This window comes from Oncorhynchus nerka, linkage group LG21 (assembly GCF_034236695.1).
Source record: "Oncorhynchus nerka isolate Pitt River linkage group LG21, Oner_Uvic_2.0, whole genome shotgun sequence".
In the NCBI taxonomy this organism is placed as follows: Eukaryota; Metazoa; Chordata; class Actinopteri; order Salmoniformes; family Salmonidae; genus Oncorhynchus; species Oncorhynchus nerka.
Genome location: NC_088416.1, coordinates 2,015,692 through 2,036,201, shown reverse-complemented (window position 1 = coordinate 2,036,201; position 20,510 = coordinate 2,015,692). Strand labels below are relative to the sequence as shown.

The 20,510-nt window shown below is 43.6% G+C and overlaps 2 protein-coding genes across 2 annotated transcripts; one reads left to right on the top strand and one right to left on the bottom strand.

The window, feature by feature from the left end:
* The first annotated feature begins 1,200 nt into the window (after positions 1–1,200).
* Positions 1,201–4,294, top strand: LOC115116079 (WAP, Kazal, immunoglobulin, Kunitz and NTR domain-containing protein-like). The gene is made up of 2 exons (XM_029644564.2): positions 1,201–1,914; positions 2,128–4,294. The coding sequence occupies exons 1-2, from the start codon at positions 1,606–1,608 to the stop codon at positions 3,673–3,675; spliced, it is 1,857 nt and encodes a 618-aa protein (XP_029500424.1). The 5' UTR covers positions 1,201–1,605; the 3' UTR covers positions 3,676–4,294.
* On the bottom strand, positions 4,113–6,542 carry LOC135563505 (methyltransferase-like 26). The gene is made up of 6 exons (XM_065006190.1): positions 6,188–6,542; positions 5,773–5,935; positions 5,560–5,619; positions 5,105–5,172; positions 4,930–5,008; positions 4,113–4,696 (listed from the first exon to the last, which is right to left on the bottom strand). Exons 1-6 carry the CDS (start codon positions 6,379–6,381, stop codon positions 4,640–4,642), a joined length of 621 nt encoding a protein of 206 aa, XP_064862262.1. The 5' UTR covers positions 6,382–6,542; the 3' UTR covers positions 4,113–4,639.
* Between the last annotated feature and the right edge of the window lie 13,968 nt (positions 6,543–20,510).

Genomic DNA, 20,510 nt, shown 5'->3' with positions numbered 1-20,510 from the left:
AAAATATATAAAAAAATATGTCTCTCTTCACAGTCCCCGTTGTGCCGTAATGTGATATTTTATCTGGTTTTATAGCTAGCTTGAGTTTTGTGGTGATATTATTGGCTATTCAAAGCTTTGGCAATGTCAGTGCACGAGCGGTGGGAATTTTTTGTTTGTCTTTGTCCTCTCCGACCCCTTGGCTGTCCGTATCAAGCTCAAGTGAAGTAAAACGGTGGGGGGTCTGAATTGATTAGTCGCCCCGGGGTTATTGGCTCCGCAGCCCCTGGCTCGCGGCCTCTCGGCAGCGGCTCTGAATGCCGGCGGTCAAAAGTCACGCGAAGGTTGAAGGGTCACGTTCAATGAAAGCGAAGGGAGTTTGCTTCTCATAGCCCTTTGAGCCGTGTGGAGACAAAGATGAGTCACACACCATTGAAAATGTGTCGCTTTACGTCTTGCCACCTGACCGTGGCATCTCTGAGCTTTGTGTGAATGATGGGTGTAAACTGACCGACGCGTCTAGACTTCGACTTGAACACAACCAAACGTAAACAACATGTTTCTATGCATGCACTATCAGTGTCAAGTTGCGCATATTTCTTGCCAGTTCTGCTGTGCGCGCCTCCTCAAAATGTTTGATTCTTTCTCATTCAAATAGCCTATCTAGTCTTATTAATCCCACATTTAAAAAGTTCATGACATATTCAATATCAACATTTTACATGTTCTAGATAAACTAGAATTACACCATAGTCTACTCATTGCGTAAAAAACGGAATTAGACACTTATGTCAACTTATTTATCCGTGTGCATTTATTTTAATTGTTTTATTTCATCTTTATTTAACCAGGTAGGCCAGTTGAGAACAAGTTCTCATTTACAACTGCGACCTGGCCAAGATAAAGCCAGTGCATGGGTTCACTAGCAAACAAAAAGTACCTCCTGTTAGGAAATGCCCATTTATTTGAGCATTATGAGCAACACTTCTAGAGTTCTTGCCAGGACGCATGAAACATTGATGAATTTCTCACCGGAATGTTTGGCCCAGTGCGTACTGTTGTTGGTACAGCTTGACAACACCGCCCTATCAAGATTCCTTTGATGTCTTTACAATGTTTGTCCAGTTGCTTAGCGCATGGTGCTGCTTCATAAAAGTTTCAGACACTGGACAACCATGGGGGCGGTCAGAAGCGCTGCCCTTCCTACCTCTAGTCACACCAACACCGATATTGCGACTCTCTCTCTCTATCTCTTTGTGTAGTGAGTTGACTCCGCACGCATTGGAAGTCAGCGTAAATATAGCCTGATTTTTTTGTTGCTGTTGCAGTTTTCTGTTTTAGTCTAACGGTTTTGCGATTTTTATCAAACCAGAGTGGATTCACAGATGTTATTTTTGTCCTCTTATTCGAGGCTACTTGTTGAATCAATGTACAGCGCAGAGGGAGATCTTTTTGTTGGACAATGGTTTATTCATCTGAAATTTGAGAACCGTTTCTCTTGCGTGGCGAGCGACAAATTGGCACTTGTACCCAGATTGGTTACGCACAAACTGGATGGCTGCATTTGAACAAAATGGACGTATTTTCCTGAGGGGGCTGCACGGAAGTTATGGAACTTGTTGATGGATGACTTTCATGAAAGTTCCTTTTAAAATGAATATATCTTCCCTCAGCTGTCGAGGGGTTGGAGGTGGAAAGAACGTGGACACAAACCAGCCAAAAACACTTATATACCCAAAAGGACTCTTATCAGGACGCGTTGGTTGGTACTCTCTTGTGTTTTTGGTTTGCCTCTGGGTCTTCCCACAACAGACGTGGAGTGCAAGTCTAGCTGGTTCCAAAGTGGAACATCCAGGAGTTTGTCCCAACAAGCTGAATGCTAACCTTTGGGTTGATGCACAAAGCACCTGCGAACGGGAATGTGAAGTTGACGAGGTGAGGCATTTATATGTATTCAATATTTAATTTCACAATCCATTGTCATTTGTTTATGACAAACTTAAACAGTTGTAAGGAAATGTGTTATACTGTACGACTACACATCCATTACATTTTCTTTGTCTTTTATTAGGCCTACCACTTGGTGTTTGTTGTTTTTAAATATACTATGTATTTTTACCTCAGTAAATGCCTGTTGTTATTCTCCAGGACTGTGCTGGCTTTGAGAAATGCTGCACCAATGTGTGTGGACTCTTCAGCTGTGTGGCCGCCCGTTTCTCTGATGGCACCCCTGCTCAGCCGGATGGTCAGGGCGGAGGAGAGAAGGGCTCCGGGGGCCAGGGCTCCATCGCCACCTGCCAGGGCTTCATCTGCAGCCAACAGGGGGCCACCTGCGACATCTGGGAGGGCCAGCCCATCTGCAAGTGCCAGGACCACTGCGAGAAAGATCCCAGCTTCACCTGTGCCTCCGACGGACTCACCTACTTCAACAAGTGTTACATGGATGCTGAGGCGTGTACACAGGGTGTGACACTAACTGTGGTGACCTGCCGGTTTCATCTATCTGGGCCTCAAACAAGTCCACTCCCCCAGGACACAACAGCCAATCCGACGCTGACATCCTTCCTGGAAGACCCCATTCCCCCAACGCTCTTCTCCAACCCCAGCCACCAGTCGGTCTACATAGGCGGCACGGTGAGCTTCCACTGCGATGTAATGGGTGTCCCGCGGCCCGTCGTGACCTGGGAGAAGCAGAGCGAGCGCCACGAGAGCCTGGTAATGCGGCCCGACCGGATGTACGGCAACGTGGTCATCACCAACATTGGCCAGCTAGTCGTCTACAACGCCCAGGTGTGGGACACAGGCATCTACACTTGCGTCGCCCGAAATGTAGCTGGTGTCCTCCGCGCCGACTACCCTCTCTCTGTCATCCGTCGGACCGAGGACGACATCTTCTCAGAGGACCCCGAGATGGCGGGAATGCCCATGGGGCCCCCGTTTTCACCCGCCGACTGCCTGGCGGAGCTGGACCGGCGGGAGTGCTCTGCCGAGCGCTACGTTGACTGGTACTACGACGCCGAGCAAGGTACCTGCCTGGCCTTCTCCAACGGGGGCTGCGATGACAGCCGCAACCGCTTCGAGACCTACGAGGAGTGCCAGGCATCCTGCCAGAGAGAGGGGATGGGGATCTGTTCCTTACCTGCGGTCCAGGGCCCCTGCAAGAGCTGGGAGGCCCACTGGGCCTGGAACTCCCTCTTGAAACAATGCCAGGCCTTTGCTTATGGCGGTTGCCAGGGCAACAGCAATCGTTTTCGATCCAAGAAGGAGTGCGAGGCAAACTGTCCGCAGTCCAAACGACGAGCCTGCAAAACATGCCGGGTCAAAGGTAAAATCGTCCCGAGCCTGTGCCGGAGCGATTTTGCCATTGTCGGTCGATTGACGGAACTGATCGAGGACCTCGATTCTGGGATCGCCCGTTTCAGACTAGAGAAGATCCTCCGCGACGAGAAGATGGGCTTGGCATTCTTTAACACCCGCCACCTGGAGGTGACCCTGGCTAAGATGGACTGGAGCTGCCCCTGCCCCAACATCACCATGGAGGAGGGCCCCCTATTGGTCATGGGGGATGTACAGGACGGCATGGCCGTGATACACCCCGACAGCTACGTCAGACCCATCTCCGATAAGAGGCTGAAGAGGATTCATGAAGTCTTGGAGAAGAGGACCTGTGAGATGCTGCAGAGGTTCAGGGACTAGGGGCTCTATTCGAGTCGTATCTCGGAAGTTCAGCGTTGCAGTGCGATTTAAAGGCAATTCTCCCGCATTAGAGGAGACTGCATTCACGGTAAACACTGCAAATGTCGGCTCAATAGGAAATGACCTTCACATTTCTATCACGCAATCTAACGCTTCAGCGAGACAGATTGAACAGAGCCCTAGAACTGATCACCTCAACTTGGGTTGTCATAGCAAGACTAATATACAATGGCATAGCCCTACAATGACATTTTCTGAAATGGAACGCACCCTACAGGTTGTGAGTAACTCTTCAGTGGAGTTTGTGCCATGATGTCCTGTATCAAATTACAGTGCATTTCTTTCTGACACTGTTTTCATTGCCCAGATAAATCAAGCGCTGACTTTTCAAACAATGCCAATGTTGTACATAACACAATCAAATCGAGATGTGTAAATACCATTATTCAAATAGGTTTATTCAAATGTAATGTTTCATGTGTAAGATAACTTGTATTCAGTGTAACGTGCCATACTGTTTTCTAGTGATAATTCTACGCTGAAGTGGTGTAATGTTTCTCCTTTTTTTGAAATCCCATAACTTCAATGCATACTTCTTAAAGGTAAATTAATACTCCAAGTTGATTGAAAAAAATGTAATACTTTTTTCCTACACTTTTCTGATGTGGGTGTCATGCAAAAGCACCTTCCTACAACAATCCTATTCATTTGAATCAATAAAAGCGAGTGCCATACATTTTGAAGTTACCAAACAAATCACCTATGAGGAAATGACTTGTGTAGATCGGAGTTGGAAGGTGAGGGAATTATTGGATTTGGCATTGATTCAAATAAGGTATCAGTTCAGGTTCATTTTCAACCAAGTGTTAAATATCCATTACTGGTCATGTTATACCCTGTACAGACAGGAGCGCGATGGTGCATTTGTGATGTTGGAATGGAACCCCAGAGAGGGCAGTGGACTTCACACCAGACTCTCCTTCCGGAACAGAAGGCACTTGTTGTTAGCTGGCATGTCAACCTAACGTTACAATGACAAGAGAACGTGGTTATAAGCCAACATCACAAAGTATTTCACACATTTTGAAGTAAGAAATGGGTCATGGATGTTTCAATGTGGCATCTTTTGCTATTTGAATACATTTGGTCTGACAGTTAATTTAACATGTTTGTGTTACTTACGCAGATCATTGGGTTTCATTCACATCGTTATGAAAATCCTAAATGACTGATATTTGGAGTATCGCTTCTTACCATTTTCTCCAGGAACAAGCCACTCCTCTCTGCCACAGACCTGAGCAGGGTGACGTCCCTTAGGCCCCACTCTGGATTTCTGTAAGACATCAACAGTTTGAGTTATTTGCTTCGATAATGTGTGGTCAAATAGCAGATATATTCAGATTCCGGCATTATTGTAGTTCTCACTTACCTCGACCTTAGACTGAGGTCAAAGTCGATGTTGCTTTGTGGAGTGATCTGTCCATTTAACGCATAGGGCTAGAGAGACAATATTAGAAGACGTAAGACAAGTTCACGAGGGCAATTTCTCACAGTGAGTGAGAAATTGGACTCCCTAAAAACACGGCACTTCGATACAAGTGGCTTTTAGTAGCAGTTTAGGAGAGCATCTTCCCTAATCCTTTCCCTAACCTTAACCTAATTCTCCTCACTTGCTACGTACATGTTTGAAACCTGCTGTGTAAGTTCTGCTAACCGGCAATGAAAAGGTATATCAAAGTTGCATATTTTTAGGGAGTCCCAGTTCTAAATATGGGAAATACACAAATATTGCTTCCAACATCCTTTCTTCTACATGGTTATTTACTGCCAACATCAGGTTGAGGATATAGTCAACACTGTCCTTGTAACACCATTATAAAATACCCCGTATGTCAGCAGTACTCCTTGTGGTTTCAGGATGGTTCCCGCTCCTTTGAACAAACCCTGTGGGTAAAAACATAACATCACACGATAATGAGTAGTGTAATAATGACTAGTTTGCAATAAAAGTATCATGTATCATTGGTTAGTGGACCATTAACTGTGTATTTATAAGAGCATCTCTATAGACAATATGTAGGCCTAAACAGTATTCACCTCAGTGCAGGCCATTGGGGAGATATGGATCATGTTGATGTTGAGTACCAGGTCCAAGGACTCGGGTTGGATCCCACCCCAGTTTTCACAGGGTAGAGAGGCGTCGAGGTGGATGGCAGGCTTCACGTTCGGCAGGTTGTGATGCGCTCTGTATGCGTCTATACTGGTGGCGGGGACAAAATAGATCATTCTCATTGTAAGCATCAACAACAAATATTAGCTGCTGATATAGGCCTAAAGAAAGAGTTAGGCCTACTATTATTATCAACGTGAATTCCTAGTAACCTATTTTGAATAACAGTCAGCTTTGGATTTTGCGAAAAACAACTCAGATCTGGACTCACTGAACCGTTATACCTAACGTTACCACATTATGTATTTATTTGCAAGCTAAATAAAAACTCTTTAAACTCACCTGGCTAAAGATTGTCGGTCAAATTCTGACGGCTGCCAGGTAATATTTCGTAAACCCTGTGCGAAGTGGGTGACATGTTGCCCCGTACCAGACGATATCTCCAGTGCATTCAACGGTTTCGCCGTATCCACACTCTCACGGAGCACCGCAAGGATGGCTTCCTTATTTCTCTCGGCGGCAGGTGCATTGAGCATTTGGGCAACTCCTGGATACACTCTCCGCGCTAAAAGATGCAATTGTTTCCACCACTCAAGTTGAACTAGTTGGCTGTGCAAGTTAGTCACAACAGAGCTCTGAACAATATCGCCTCAGGACTATAACAATAGTTATCGACTTCCGCGTTGTGTCACGTGATTAACACGTCACCCGGCCTAGTGTAATAACTGCAACGTTATAAAAAGCTGCACAATGTGCATTTTTCCTGAGATTGCAGTTCCTTAGGATGGAGTAGCAGGGTGATTCTTCAACTACAGGGCACTTCTATGTCCTCTTGGTACATTTTGTGAATTTTATTTAAAAAAAAATATACATATATATATATATATATATATTGTTGTTCTTTAAGTATTATATTAAGTTCACACTACAATCACTCCAGATTTTTTTAACACCTCTCTGTCAAGTATTTTAGCTTCTTTTCATATGCAATTTATACCTCAATTTCACTGTTTTGCCCTTGTCCCTGACGCAGATTTTTGTGCTTCTACATTTACATTTAAGTCATTTAGCAGACGCTCTTATCCAGAGCGACTTACAAATTGGTGCATTCACCTTATGACATCCAGTGGAGCAGCCACTTTACAATAGTGCATCTAAATCTTTTAAGGGGGGGGGGATCAAACGAGGATCGGATGTCGTTGACCTTCTTTTCAAAATGGTTGACGAAGTCATCTGCAGAGAGGGAGGAGGGGGGAGGGGGAGGAGGATTCAGGAGGGAGGAGAAGGTGGCAAAGAGCTTCCTAGGGTTAGAGGCAGATGCTTGGAATTTAGAGTGGTAGAAAGTGGCTTTAGCAGCAGAGACAGAAGAGGAAAATGTAGAGAGGAGGGAGTGAAAGGATGCCAGGTCCGCAGGGAGGCGAGTTTTCCTCCATTTCCGCTCGGCTGCCCGGAGGCCTGTTCTGTGAGCTCGCAATGATTCGTCGAGCCACGGAGCAGGAGGGGAGGACCGAGCCGGCCTGGAGGATAGGGGACATAGAGAATCAAGGGATGCAGAAAGGGAGGAGAGGAGGGTTGAGGAGGCAGAATCAGGAGATAGGTTGGAGAAGGTTTGAGCAGAGGGAAGAGATGATAGGATGGAAGAGGAGAGAGTAGCGGGGAGAGAGAGCGAAGATTGGGACGGCGCGATACCATCCGAGTAGGGGCAGTGTGGGAAGTGTTGGATGAGAGCAAGAGGGAAAAGGATACAAGGTAGTGGTCGGAGACTTGGAGGGGAGTTGCAGTGAGGTTAGTGGAAGAACAGCATCTAGTAAAGATGAGGTCGAGCGTATTGCCTGCCTTGTGAGTAGAGGGGGAAGGTGAGAGGGTGAGGTCAAAAGAGGAGAGGAGTGGAAAGAAGGAGGCAGAGAGGAATGAGTCAAAGGTAGACGTGGGGAGGTTAAAGTCGCCCAGAACTGTGAGAGGTGAGCCATCCTCAGGAAAGGAGCTTATCAAGGCATCAAGCTCATTGATGAACTCTCCGAGGGAACCTGGAGGGCGATAAATGATAAGGATGTTAAGCTTGAAAGGGCTGGTAACTGTGACAGCATGGAATTCAAAGGAGGCGATAGACAGATGGGTAAGGGGAGAAAGAGAGAATGACCACTTGGGAGAGATGAGGATCCCGGTGCCACCACCCCGCTGACCAGAAGCTCTCGGGGTGTGCGAGAACACGTGGGCGGACGAAGAGAGAGCAGTAAGAGTAGCAGTGTTATCTGTGGTGATCCATGTTTCCGTCAGTGCCAAGAAGTCGAGGGACTGGAGGGAGGCATAGGCTGAGATGAACTCTGCCTTGTTGGCCGCAGATCGATAGTTCCAGAGGCTACCGGAGACCTGGAACTCCACGTGGGTCGTGCGCGCTGGGACCACCAGATTAGAGTGGCCGCGGCCACGCGGTGTGGAGCGTTTGTATGGTCTGTGCAGAGAGGAGAGAACAGGGATAGACAGACACATAGTTGACAGGCTACAGAAGAGGCTACGCTAATGCAAAGGAGATTGGAATGACAAATGGACTACACGTCTCGAATGTTCAGAAAGTTAAGCTTACGTAGCAGGAATCTTATTGACTAAAATAATTCAAATGATACAGTACTGCTGAAGTAGGCTAGCTGGCAGTGGCTGCGTTGTTGTTGTTCTATCTCTCTATAGTGCTGTTTCTTGTATTATGGTCTCTTGTTTCTTTAGAGGTTTCACTTTGTTGTCCTTTTTCTTTTCCTTTTTCTTCTGTCCTTATTTTGTCTTCCTTTCTTCTGTTAACTAGATATTTTTTGTTTTTATTCTTTGTAAGCTAGCTAGCTTCTTCCAGGAGAGTCCCTAGCAACTGCTTAGCAACAAGTAAACAATTCAGCTAGCAATTCAGCTAGCTAAGATAACTGTACAATTTTATGAAAAATAGTTACTTCTTCAAAAGCCTGTCTTTTTGGTTTGTTCCTTGTTTTGTCTTCTATTGAGTCTTGCAGTTTTCTCTTGATTTTTTTCGATGTACTTCACTCTAAAAAACCATTTAAATCTCAATATATACAGGAGCTCATTTTTCAGCAGCTGCTCAATTAGATACTAGTCAAAGCATGCTGAGCAGCCTGTCATTTTTCTCCAATAACTGTAGAAGCTCATTTCCATCACAGTCATTTCGATCACAAACTTAACTGTGGTGGAAATGACTAAAGTCCATTATGTTATTAATTGTATTTTTTATTTTTTACTTTAGGCTTATTTAATAATGTTATAAATGAGTTTATTCTAGACAAACCTCTAAGGTGTGCACAAGTTGCGAACTTAAGTAGTTAGCCTTTAAAATAATAGATATATGAATTGTTTTTAGAAGATGCCACATAAAACAGCACAGAGGTCACAGACATAGAAACAAAATAAAAAATGATCCTATACGATACCAGTAACACCTACAAAAAGACAGGGAGAGATACTGGAAGAAAAAAGAGAAGGGAGAAGTGAAATCTCTCTCTGAGCTTACAAAGTGACAACAAAGAAGTAAGAGATGACAATGGAAATGCAACCAATGGAATAGAAGACAGACTTTAAAGAGAACAGTTGCAATGGGAGACCAACCTATCAGCCAACACACCACCTCAGTCACCAAATGACATGCAGCCAGAACATGAGACCTACCTATCAGCCAACACACCACCTCAGTCACCAGATGACTTGCAGCCAGAACATGAGACCTGCCTATCAGCCAACACACCACCTCAGTCACCAGATGACTTGCAGCCAGAACACGAGGCCAACATACCTGCCCTTGCCTTATCTGCCCCTGATGCATGCCCTGATACCCCTTCCTCATTGTCTGCAACAGGAATGAGAAGTCGAATACTCGCTGCAAGGAAAAAGGTTGGAAAAGGTTGCTCAAAAACATACAAAGATCTTTGCATGGCAAATGTCAAACTTGATAAAGCTTTAAGGAAAGCTGAGAAATAGCAAAAAGGGAATGATCAACTGATGAAGAAAATGGAGAGACAAGATTCCCCAAAGACAAAGACAAAACAGCTAATGGCGGGAACTCCGAAGAACTTGAGAAGGATTTTATTGTTTCAAAATGCCATCATTGCAGAGTTAAAGCCAAAGTAGAAAAAAACGTGCAGTGCCAAGGACAAACAAGTGGCTTCAAAAATGCTCAGAGGCAACATCCTGCGACAGTATGGCCTGGCCAAAGCCTCAAACAGACTATTTTGATTTTCAGCAAAAGCAATGAGGCCAAATGAAAACAGGCCAACAAGTCTTCAATACTCCAAGAAAAAGTAGTGGAACAGAATTAACACAGCCACAGAAGAGAAAACCACTCGATTCTATCAATGGGATGACAACAGCAGAGCAACAACAGGGGGAAAAGGACACACTAATGAGGAACAAGTAAAAAAAGCAGATGCGCTTCTTTTCAGACATTTAAGAGGGAATATTCAGAGATTAAAATGTCCTACTATGAATTCTGCAAAATATGTCCTCTTTTGGGTTGTCAAGCCAACAGTCCAAGATGGGGACACATGCCTCTGCAAAACCACATGCCAACCTCCAGTTCATGTCAGACAAACTACAGCATCACAAAGGGATCAGCTGCAGCAACATTGAGAAAGTTATTGAGTCTTTGTGCTATGAGAACCTGAAGAAAGAGCACATGTACACAGAGTGCTCCCTTTGTCAAGCCAAAGAGCGTAAAACATCTGACTTTGATGCTGTTGAGCAGACAATGGTGGCTTGGTTGGGAAAACAAAGCTGAGGAGAGAGGAAGAACAACAACTAGGGGAAACATGGAGAAGTTCACTGTACATTTGACAGTAAAAGAAAGGGAGTGTGGCACTGCAGATTCTACTGGAGGACTTCTTCAAAGGATTGAAAGAGAAGTTGGGGAAACAGGTGTACAACATTCAACACCAACACTCCAAACTGAGAGAATTCAGAGAATCTGCAGAAAGAGGAGATCATCGTGCAGATTGGCTTGGCAGAGAACTACCTGTGTAAATACACCAGTGAAATCCAGGCAGTTCACTTTGGTGATTCTCACAATCAGGTGACCCTCCACACCTGTGTTGGATATACTACAAATGATACAGTTCCCCTTTGCTCACTGAGCTGTTCACTGAGCTTTTCTAACCCTCTGCTATCTAGGGCCATCACATAAAAACACAAGCCTACTTCCTTGAGCTCTGCCCATCGGCTACTTTTGGAATCTTACTTTTCTCTTATATTAAATAAATGTTTAACAACGGTGGTTGTTTGCAATTAAAAAAATATATTTTCATGCCTTTTTTGGACATAGATGTAATTTGTTTTGGATAGGGAAATCATATATGGTTGTTATCATAATCTCACAAAAATGTTGAGTGGAAATATCTTATTTTTCATGATAAATACATGTTTGTAGCTGTCACAAAGGAAAGTTTATACATTCAGGCGTTGCGATGAGTTATTAATATTAGGATAATCTACAAAAAATCACTTAAATAATATTCAATACAAGTTCATGTACAAATGTATAATAAATGTGTTATAAATGCATTGTAATGACATTTCATTTTCAACTAAAATGGATGTTTAATGATGGAAATGGCTGTCTGAGAAAAATGTCAAAAATATATCAATTCCTGAATAGTAGGATCGCAGCCATGATCAAATATGGTTTCTAGACAAATCAAAGACAATTATAATACTGGTAAAATGGTGTTTCATTAAGTTTTCATTTCTGAAAGCTTGCAGGGACAAAATGCCCGAAGTTGCAGAATCATCCAGCAAGCACAGTTAGGAGCACTTATGATAATTCTTTTATCAGCTGTTGAATTCGAGGGGATGCCCATTTTAGGAATCCCTGTAGGAATTCCTACCCTATTTCATGAATAATCATTAGATATTTCATGTGTAGGCGTCTACGGCAAAGAAGGTCTACCATCTCATTTAAATTACTGTACCGTTGGCACTAGGAGCACAAACATTTCGCTACACCCACAGTAACATCTGCTAAATATGTGTATGTGAACAATAAAATTGGATTTGATTTAAATGTGGGTTATGAAATAGTGAGATGGTGATTATTGTACTTGCCTTTGAGTCATGGTATTGAAACTAAGACTTGAAAACTTCAAACGCACCTATAAGTAGAAGAACAGTTATTGCATTAACACAATAGGAAATCATTCTGATGTTTGCTTCTCTTTTAAACAATGTTGGTACTACGTTGGTAATGGTTGGTACTACGTTGGTATTGACATTCACAACTCCCTGTTTCTATTGCAGAACTCAATACAGGACTCTATACATGCAACTACTAACTGCTTGTCATCAGCACTGAGTGATTTCCACAGTCTTCATGTCCTCCATTTTGGCTCTGTACATTGTCCATGTGTCCTGGTGCCATGCCGTTAGTGGACTCCTGCCTCAGGGGCGGGAAACTGACGTTACGCTCCAGATCTGGGTTCAGACAGAGGAAAGTCTGGTTCTTATCGTTATTATTGCTGTTGTTACTAGTAGTGGTGGTGACTACCGACTCGCTAAAGATAGTGTCTGAGAAGACAGAGTCTAGGTTGAACGGGGTGCCACCGAAGAGGGATTCCTGGCAGGTGGATTTGGGTCGATCGGTGGCTACTGCTGGGTCTCTGGGGGGTTTGCTCGGTGGTGGTTGATTATCAGTGTCTGGTTCTTCTGTATTGTTCTGCTTGTTCTGCTGGCTCATTGCGATGATCTCCTTTGAGACACGACTGAGTCATGGTATTGAAATTGAAACCTGAAAACTGAAATGTTGTGCTGGCTACATCATATAGATGCTCTGTTACATCATCAGCAGTGAGTGGACAACTCGGGGGAAACGACTGGCTCCATACTACAGCCTCTGTGATGTTCATATATATCACAGTACAATGTTACCTGAACAAGTACTCTACTACATGTGTATGGAGCCTCAGTCATATACCATTGAATTGGCAGAAGGTATTGAGCCTTCGTCAAAAATACTAGTATTTTCTGATTGTTCTTGGTGAATGTCAGTTTTGTTTGATAAGTAACAGACAATAGGACTCAAGCATATATCAAATTGTCCTTCTGTTTGTCTAACCAACATATAAAGCCGAAAGCCAGAGCCGTGTATTGTAATAGAAGACTGCCTGTACAGTTCTTTAAATTCTCTATTCCTGGCATCCTTTTCTGAGAGCTCTATTTCACTCAATAGTCGAATATGGTGATTTTTTTTTATTGTTTTCTGAGTGCTTTGTACACATGTGCAAGTGTGTGTACAAGGCACTGAACTGGAGAGATAGGGCAAAATGACTATAGGCGCGGGTACGCCTACACTGCCCAGGTGAGGAAAAGTGCCGGGCTGAGGACACTCATTTCTGTGACAGTGCGCACGTCCTGCGCTTTTACGCACGGTCTCTTTGCAGTAATGCATAAACGTTGTTATGGTGTTATGACACTAGCTTACTCTATATTTTATAATCAATTAAAAATAAGAAATTAAACTTGTTTACATTTTGTTTATGGCTATAGCTTGTGGTAAAGCGAATTCGAATTCCATTCTGATTCGAAACAATGTGCAATGACGTGTTCCATCTCTATGCGACGGAGAGGGTCACAATGCCGACGCTTCACATGGAACTCCAGAACCCAAGAGATATGTCCAGAACTCTCAATAAATCGTCAGTTCTTGATCGACAAACAACGAGAGAGACAGCATTATTATGGCAAGCTTTTCATTCATCTTCCCTGAAGACAGACGTTGTTCCATTAAGGACAACGAAGTCAATTCAGGTATGAACAATAACATACATTTCCGTCTTTAAATACAAATATTAATTGAAGGTGTAATTCCTACTGGAAAGGAAATAAAAACAACATAGAAGATACGGCTTTAGGGGTTTGTTGTTAGTTACCAAACAATGTAACCATGCGAAATGAAGTTTTCTAGCTGACAATGGTTTTATTTTGGCCAATGAAAATACTTTATGTCCCAATTATCTCTCCTTCCACCCAAAATGTGCACTTGTTCACCTCCCTTTACTGATTTGAAAGGAAATGACTGGTATATTAAATATGGCTAAAACTCTACCTAGCCCCTACTAGGCAATGTTTTTAGATTTGTGGGAAGTGGTGAATGAGTGCACACTTCAGCAGAAATGAGATGTTATTGGGATGCATGAAGAATATGAAGAATGCAATGAAGAATATCCCTTGCTTGTAATGCTGAAATCAGTTTAGTTACTGTAACCCTGTGTTGGTGTTTCTTTCAGGGTGGATGTCAACGGTGACCCAACTCAACGCCCTTGGTGGTCCAGAGTCAGAGAGTCAGAACATTGTTCAGAGCTTTGCAGAGGTACTTGGTGACAAGTACCACTACGAGAATGCCATCGGCAGCTCTCTGCTCTGGACTGTTGGGTACACCCCCTACATTCCCCCAGCTCTAAAAGGAAGAAGCTTCCCTTCTGCCGAGAGCTTCTTCCTGGATGAGTGGGAGCTACTGACACTCCTGCAGACTCCTCAGGTTCTGTCCACCAGTGTTTCCATCGAGGAAGACAACCTGATCCAGTCTGCTGCAGGCCTAGTGTCTCTGGTTCTGTCCACCAGTGTTACCATCGTGGAGAATGACCTGATCCAGTCTGCTGCAGGCCTAGTGTCTCAGGTTCTGTCCACCAGTGTTGCCATCGTGGAGAATGACCTGATCCAGTCTGCTGCAGGCCTAGTGTCTCAGGTTCTGTCCACCAGTGTTGCCATCGTGGAGAATGACCTGATCCAGTCTGCTGCAGTCCTAGTGTCTCAGGTTCTGTCCACCAGTGTTACCATCGTGGAGAATGACTTGATCCAGTCTGCTGCAGGCCTAGTGTCTCAGGTTCTGTCCACCAGTGTTACCATCGTGGAGAATGACCTGATCCAGTCTGCTGCAGGCCTAGTGTCTCAGGTTCTGTCCACCAGTGTTACCATCGTGGAGAATGACCTGATCCAGTCTGCTGCAGGCCTAGTGTCTCAGGTTCTGTCCACCAGTGTTACCATCGTGGAGAGTGACCTGATCCAGTCTGCTGCAGGCCTAGTGTCTCAGGTTCTGTCCACCAGTGTTACCATCGTGGAGAATGACCTGATCCAGTCTGCTGCAGGCCTAGTGTCTCAGGTTCTGTCCAGCAGTGACGCTAGAGTGAAGGATCGTGATGATTCCACACTGAGAGACTCCAACCAACCTGAGGTCCATGTGGCTGATGTCTCAACTGAGAGAAGTAGACTAGTCATCACTATTTCTATGTTTTCAACCAAGAGTTGCAATGCTTCGGTCCATGAAGTTGATGCTATTGCTACCAGCCTGGAGCACTCTGCTGAGAAAATGTCTACCTCTACCGCTGATGGCCACATTGTTTCATCCACTGCTGTTGCCAATCAGAAGAAAACAAGGGGTGGATTCGTCTCATCTCTACGGAGACTGTTCACAAGAAAGAACAGCATGCCTGTCAGTAATACTTATATAGTATTTTGTACTGTTATATGTTATCATTTATTAACTATTGTTATACTACTATCCTTTGTTAATGGTTGTCTTTAAAATATTTTTCTCTATTGTCCACTTGTCTGTTTTTCAGGCTAAAGTGTCTTCCAAGAAGGAGCACATTCACTTGGTTGACCGCCTCAATGCTGAAGTCACCCACTGACGACACTCACTCACTGCTGAAGGCATCCAGAATGATGCTTCTGTTTCTCCTCAATGCCACCTACACCCCTACCCCTCTCCCCCACACCAAACCCTACCAGGGTTGAGGTGAATTCCAGATCAATTCAGTCAATTTAGCAAGTCAACTGAAATTCCAATTTTTTCTCATATAGGAGGCAATGAGGTAAATTTGAATTGCTATTGGAATTTCAGTTAACTTACTGAATTGACTGAATTGAAAATGAATTGACCCCAACCCTGATCCCCAAGCCCCCACCCCATCCATTTCTATCTTCAGTAAATTTTGTATAATTTTATTTGAATGTGTTTTGTATCTTCATTAAAACCACAATACATCTCTAATGAGGGTCACTCATGTTACACATCTAGATTTATCATCAAATATCGTAGAATTCAACAACAAATGCAGTGGTTTAGCAGTTCAACTTCAGTACTTGTCAATGAGTCACTGCACTGTGACCTTCAGAAACATGTAACATTGTGGAAAAACTGAAAACTTTTGCTGACATTTGGTTACAATGTATCTACACTGAACAAAAATATTAGCGCAACATGTAAAGTGTTGGTCCCATGTTTCATGAGCTGAAATAAAATCCCAGAAGTGTTCCATATGTACAAAAAGGTTATTTCTCTCAAATGTTGTGTTTACATCCCTGTTAGTGAGCATTTCCCCTTTGCCAAGATAATCCATCCACCTGCCAGGTGTGGCATATCAAGAAGCCGATTAAACTGCATGATCATTACACAGGTGCATCTTGTACTGGGGAAAAGAAGAGGCCACTTTAAAATGAGCAGTTTTGTCACAGATGTCGGAAGTTGTGAGGGAGCGTGCAATTGGCATGCTGACTGTGGAAATGTTCACCAGAGCCGTTGCTAGAGAATTCAATGTTAATTTCTTTACCATAAACTGTTTCCAATGTCGTTTTAGCGAATTTGGCAGACCACACCAGGGGCTAAGGAGTATTTCTGTCTGTAATAAAGCCCATTTGTAGGGGAAAACTCATTCTGATTGGCTGGGCCTAGCTCCCCAGTGGGTGGGTCTGGCTGCCAGGTGGGTGGGCCTATGCCATCCAAGGCCCTCCCATGGCAGCACCCCTGCCCAGGACCTAATGAATTGATTTCAATTGTTTGATTTCCTTATGTGAACTGCACCTCAGTAAAATCTCTCAAATGGTTGCATGTTGCGTTTATATTTTTGTCTGCACATTTTCTTGAGAATGACATGCGTTCTCACTCATTACTTCTAGAATCAGAAATGAAAACAGACTCAACGTAATATATTAAAGGAATGAAAAGGGCTTTATTCAACGGTGGCTCCTGAAGTCCCTGCACACATTTACATTTACAAGGTTTCATCTTCACTGAGGACAATCTCAGTATCTGATTTTAGCAGAGACAATGAAGCAGAGACAATGAAAAGCACACAAATAAACAAACTGAACAAACCAAACACAAACTCAGTCTCCACATGACACTACACATGATATGATATGTGACATGACACACGACCGAAGAACCATATTGGTGCGTTTTTCCTAATCAGATGATTACTGATTGTGTTTGTTATTATAAGTTCACTGTAATGTCCAACGTTCTGAACTAACATGGTAATGTAATGTACATGTTGTCTACTAGTCTGTATGTGATATCAACACTCTGGACAGAGAGCTGTGGTTTCTCGGTTGAAGGATTTATGTGTATAACTAGATCTACTGTATGGGACAACAAAAAGTACATATGAATAGGGAGTTTAGGCATTTGTAGATTGACACGGCCTGTTAACACAAATTAAAACACAGGCTTATGAATACTAATAAAAACATAATACTGAAAACTTTTGTCAAACAACAAAGGAAGATTGTCAATGTGCTTTTTTGAAAACAACAACTTATTCCCTAAAAGTCCATTCTATTTACATCTTCATTTGGACTAAATATAAAAAAATCTGTACATTAGAGAAACAAGTATAGTATGTGAATGTGTCTTTGTATGTTTTCAGTTCATCTTATCATTATATACAGTCTATAATCTCAGCCCAGTAACAGAGATCTTATAATACTGTATAACACAGAGTTATAATGACTTGTGAAAAGTTCCTAAAACCAAAACATCACTACTTCAAAAGCACCTATAAGAAGAACAGTTATTGCATCAACACAATAGGAAATAACTATGTTTGCATCTCTTTTAAACAATGTTGGTACTACATTGGTAATGATTAGTTCTACGTTGGTAATGGTTGGTACTATGTTGGTACTGACATCCACAACTCCCTGTTTCTATTGCAGAACTAAATACAGGACCGTATACATGCAACTACAAACTGCTTGTCATCAGCAATCAGCACGGAGTGATTTCCACAGTATTACTCTCACAGTCTTCTTGTCCTCCATTGTGGCTATGTACATTGTCCATGCGTCCCAGTGCCGTGCCGTTAGTGGACCCCTGACTCAGGGGCGGGAAACTGACGTTACGCTCCAGTTCTGGGTTCAGACAGAGGTCGGGGACATGGCTGAGGCTCGGGTGGTGGTGGTCTCCGGAGCTTTGTTCAGACCTAATCCAGATCGAGATAGTACGGCAACCTGCCCATGAGCTGTTTTGGGGACATCCCCTTCGGAAGGGCGCTGGGGGGCTCTGCTGCCGCTGGCGCACCTCCTGAGGACACTCCTTCTGGGCCAGGGGTCCTGGGTGCTACCCACCTCCATCCCCCTACAGGGAACTGAACCCTGGGTGTTTGCTATGGCAATAGGTGAGGAGTTCTTTACACCTACCCTCTCTCTGTGTTTGTTGCTGCTGGTGTGTGTTAAGGAAGTGGATCGCTGCTGTGTGTGTGTGGTCGGCGAGGGGTTCTGCCATGTGTGTCAGGGGGTGGAGGTATCGCTAGGCGGAAGGCAGGAGGAAGAGGAGCGGCGGGATGACGGAGGCGGCTGGACCGGGCTACTACCGTTGGACCAGGGTTCGTTTTTTATTGCGGTGATCTCCTTTGAGACATGACTGAGTCATTGGATTGAAATTGAAACCTGAAAACTGAAATGTTGTGCTGGCTACATCATATAGATGCTCTGTTACATCATCAGCAGTGAGTGGACAACTCGGGGAAAACGACTGGCTCCACACTGCAGCCTCTCTAATGTTCATATATATCACAGTACAATGTTACCTGAACAAATACTCTACTACATGTGTGTGTGGAGCCTCAGTCATATACCATTGAATTCGCAGAAAGTATTGAGCCTTCATCAAAAATACTAGTATTTTCTGATTGTTCTTGGTGAATGTCAGTTTTGTTTGATAAGTAACAGACAATAGGACTCAAGCATATATCAAATTGTCCTTCTGTTTGTCTAACCAACATATAAAGCCGAAAGCCAGAGCCGTGTATTGTAATAGAAGACTGCCTGTACAGTTCTTTAAATTCTCTATTCCTGGCATCCTTTTCTGAGAGCTCTATTTCACTCAATAGTCGAATATGGTGATTTTTAAAAATTGTTTTCTGAGTGCTTTGTACACATGTGCAAGTGTGTGTACAAGGCACTGAACTGGAGAGATAGGGCAAAATGACTATAGGCGCGGGTACGCCTACACTGCCCAGGTGAGGAAAAGTGCAGGGCTGAGGACAATCATTTCTGTGACAGTGCGCACGTCCTGCGCTTTTACGCACGGTCTCTTTGCAGTAATGCATAAACGTTGTTATGGTGTTATGACACTAGCTTACTCTATATTTTATAATCAATTAAAAATAAGAAATTAAACTTGTTTACATTTTGTTTTTGGCTATAGCTTGTGGGAAAGCGAATTAGAATTCAATTCTGATTGGAAACAATGTGCAATGACGTGTTCCATCTCTATGCGACGGAGAGGGTCACAAATGCCGACGCTTCACATGGAACTCCAGAACCCAAGAGATATGTCCAGAACTCTCAATAAATCGTCAGTTCTTGATCGACAAACAACGAGAGAGACAACATTATTATGGCAAGCTTTTCATTCATCTTCCCTGAAGACAGACGTTGTTCCATTAAGGACAACGAAGTCAATTCAGGTATGAACAATAACATACATTTCCGTCTTTAAATACAAATATTAATTGAAGGTGTAATTCCTACTGGAAAGGAAATAAAAACAACATAGAAGATACGGCTTTAGGGGTTTGTTGTTAGTTACCAAACAATGTAACCATGCGAAATGAAGTTTTCCAGCTGACAATGGTTTTATTTTGGCCAATGAAAATACTTTATGTCCCAATTATCTCTCCTTCCACCCAAAATGTGCACGTGTTCACCTCCCTTTACTGATTTGAAAGGAAATGACTGGTATATTAAATATGGCTAAAACTCTACCTACCCCCTACTAGGCAATGTTTTTAGATTTGTGGGAAGTGGTGAATTAGTGCACACTTCAGCAGAAATGAGATGTTATTGGGATGCATGAAGAATATGAAGAATGCAATGAAGAATATCCCTTGCTTGTAATGCTGAAATCAGTTTAGTTACTGTAACCCTGTGTTGGTGTTTCTTTCAGGGTGGATGTCAACGGTGACCCAACTCAACGCCCTTGGTGGTCCAGAGTCAGAGAGTCAGAACATTGTTCAGAGCTTTGCAGAGGTACTTGGTGACAAGTACCACTACGAGAATGCCATCGACAGCTCTCTGCTCTGGACTGTTGGGTACACCCCCTACATTCCCCCAGCTCTGAAAGGAAGAAGCTTCCCTTCTGCCGAGAGCTTCTTCCTGGATGAGTGGGAGCTACTGACACTCCTGCAGACTCCTCAGGTTCTGTCCACCAGTGTTTCCATCGAGGAAGACAACCTGATCCAGTCTGCTGCAGGCCTAGTGTCTCAGGTTCTGTCCACCAGTGTTGTCATCGTGGAGAATGACCTGATCCAGTCTGCTGCAGTCCTAGTGTCTCAGGTTCTGTCCACCAGTGTTACCATCGTGGAGAATGACCTGATCCAGTCTGCTGCAGGCCTAGTGTCTCAGG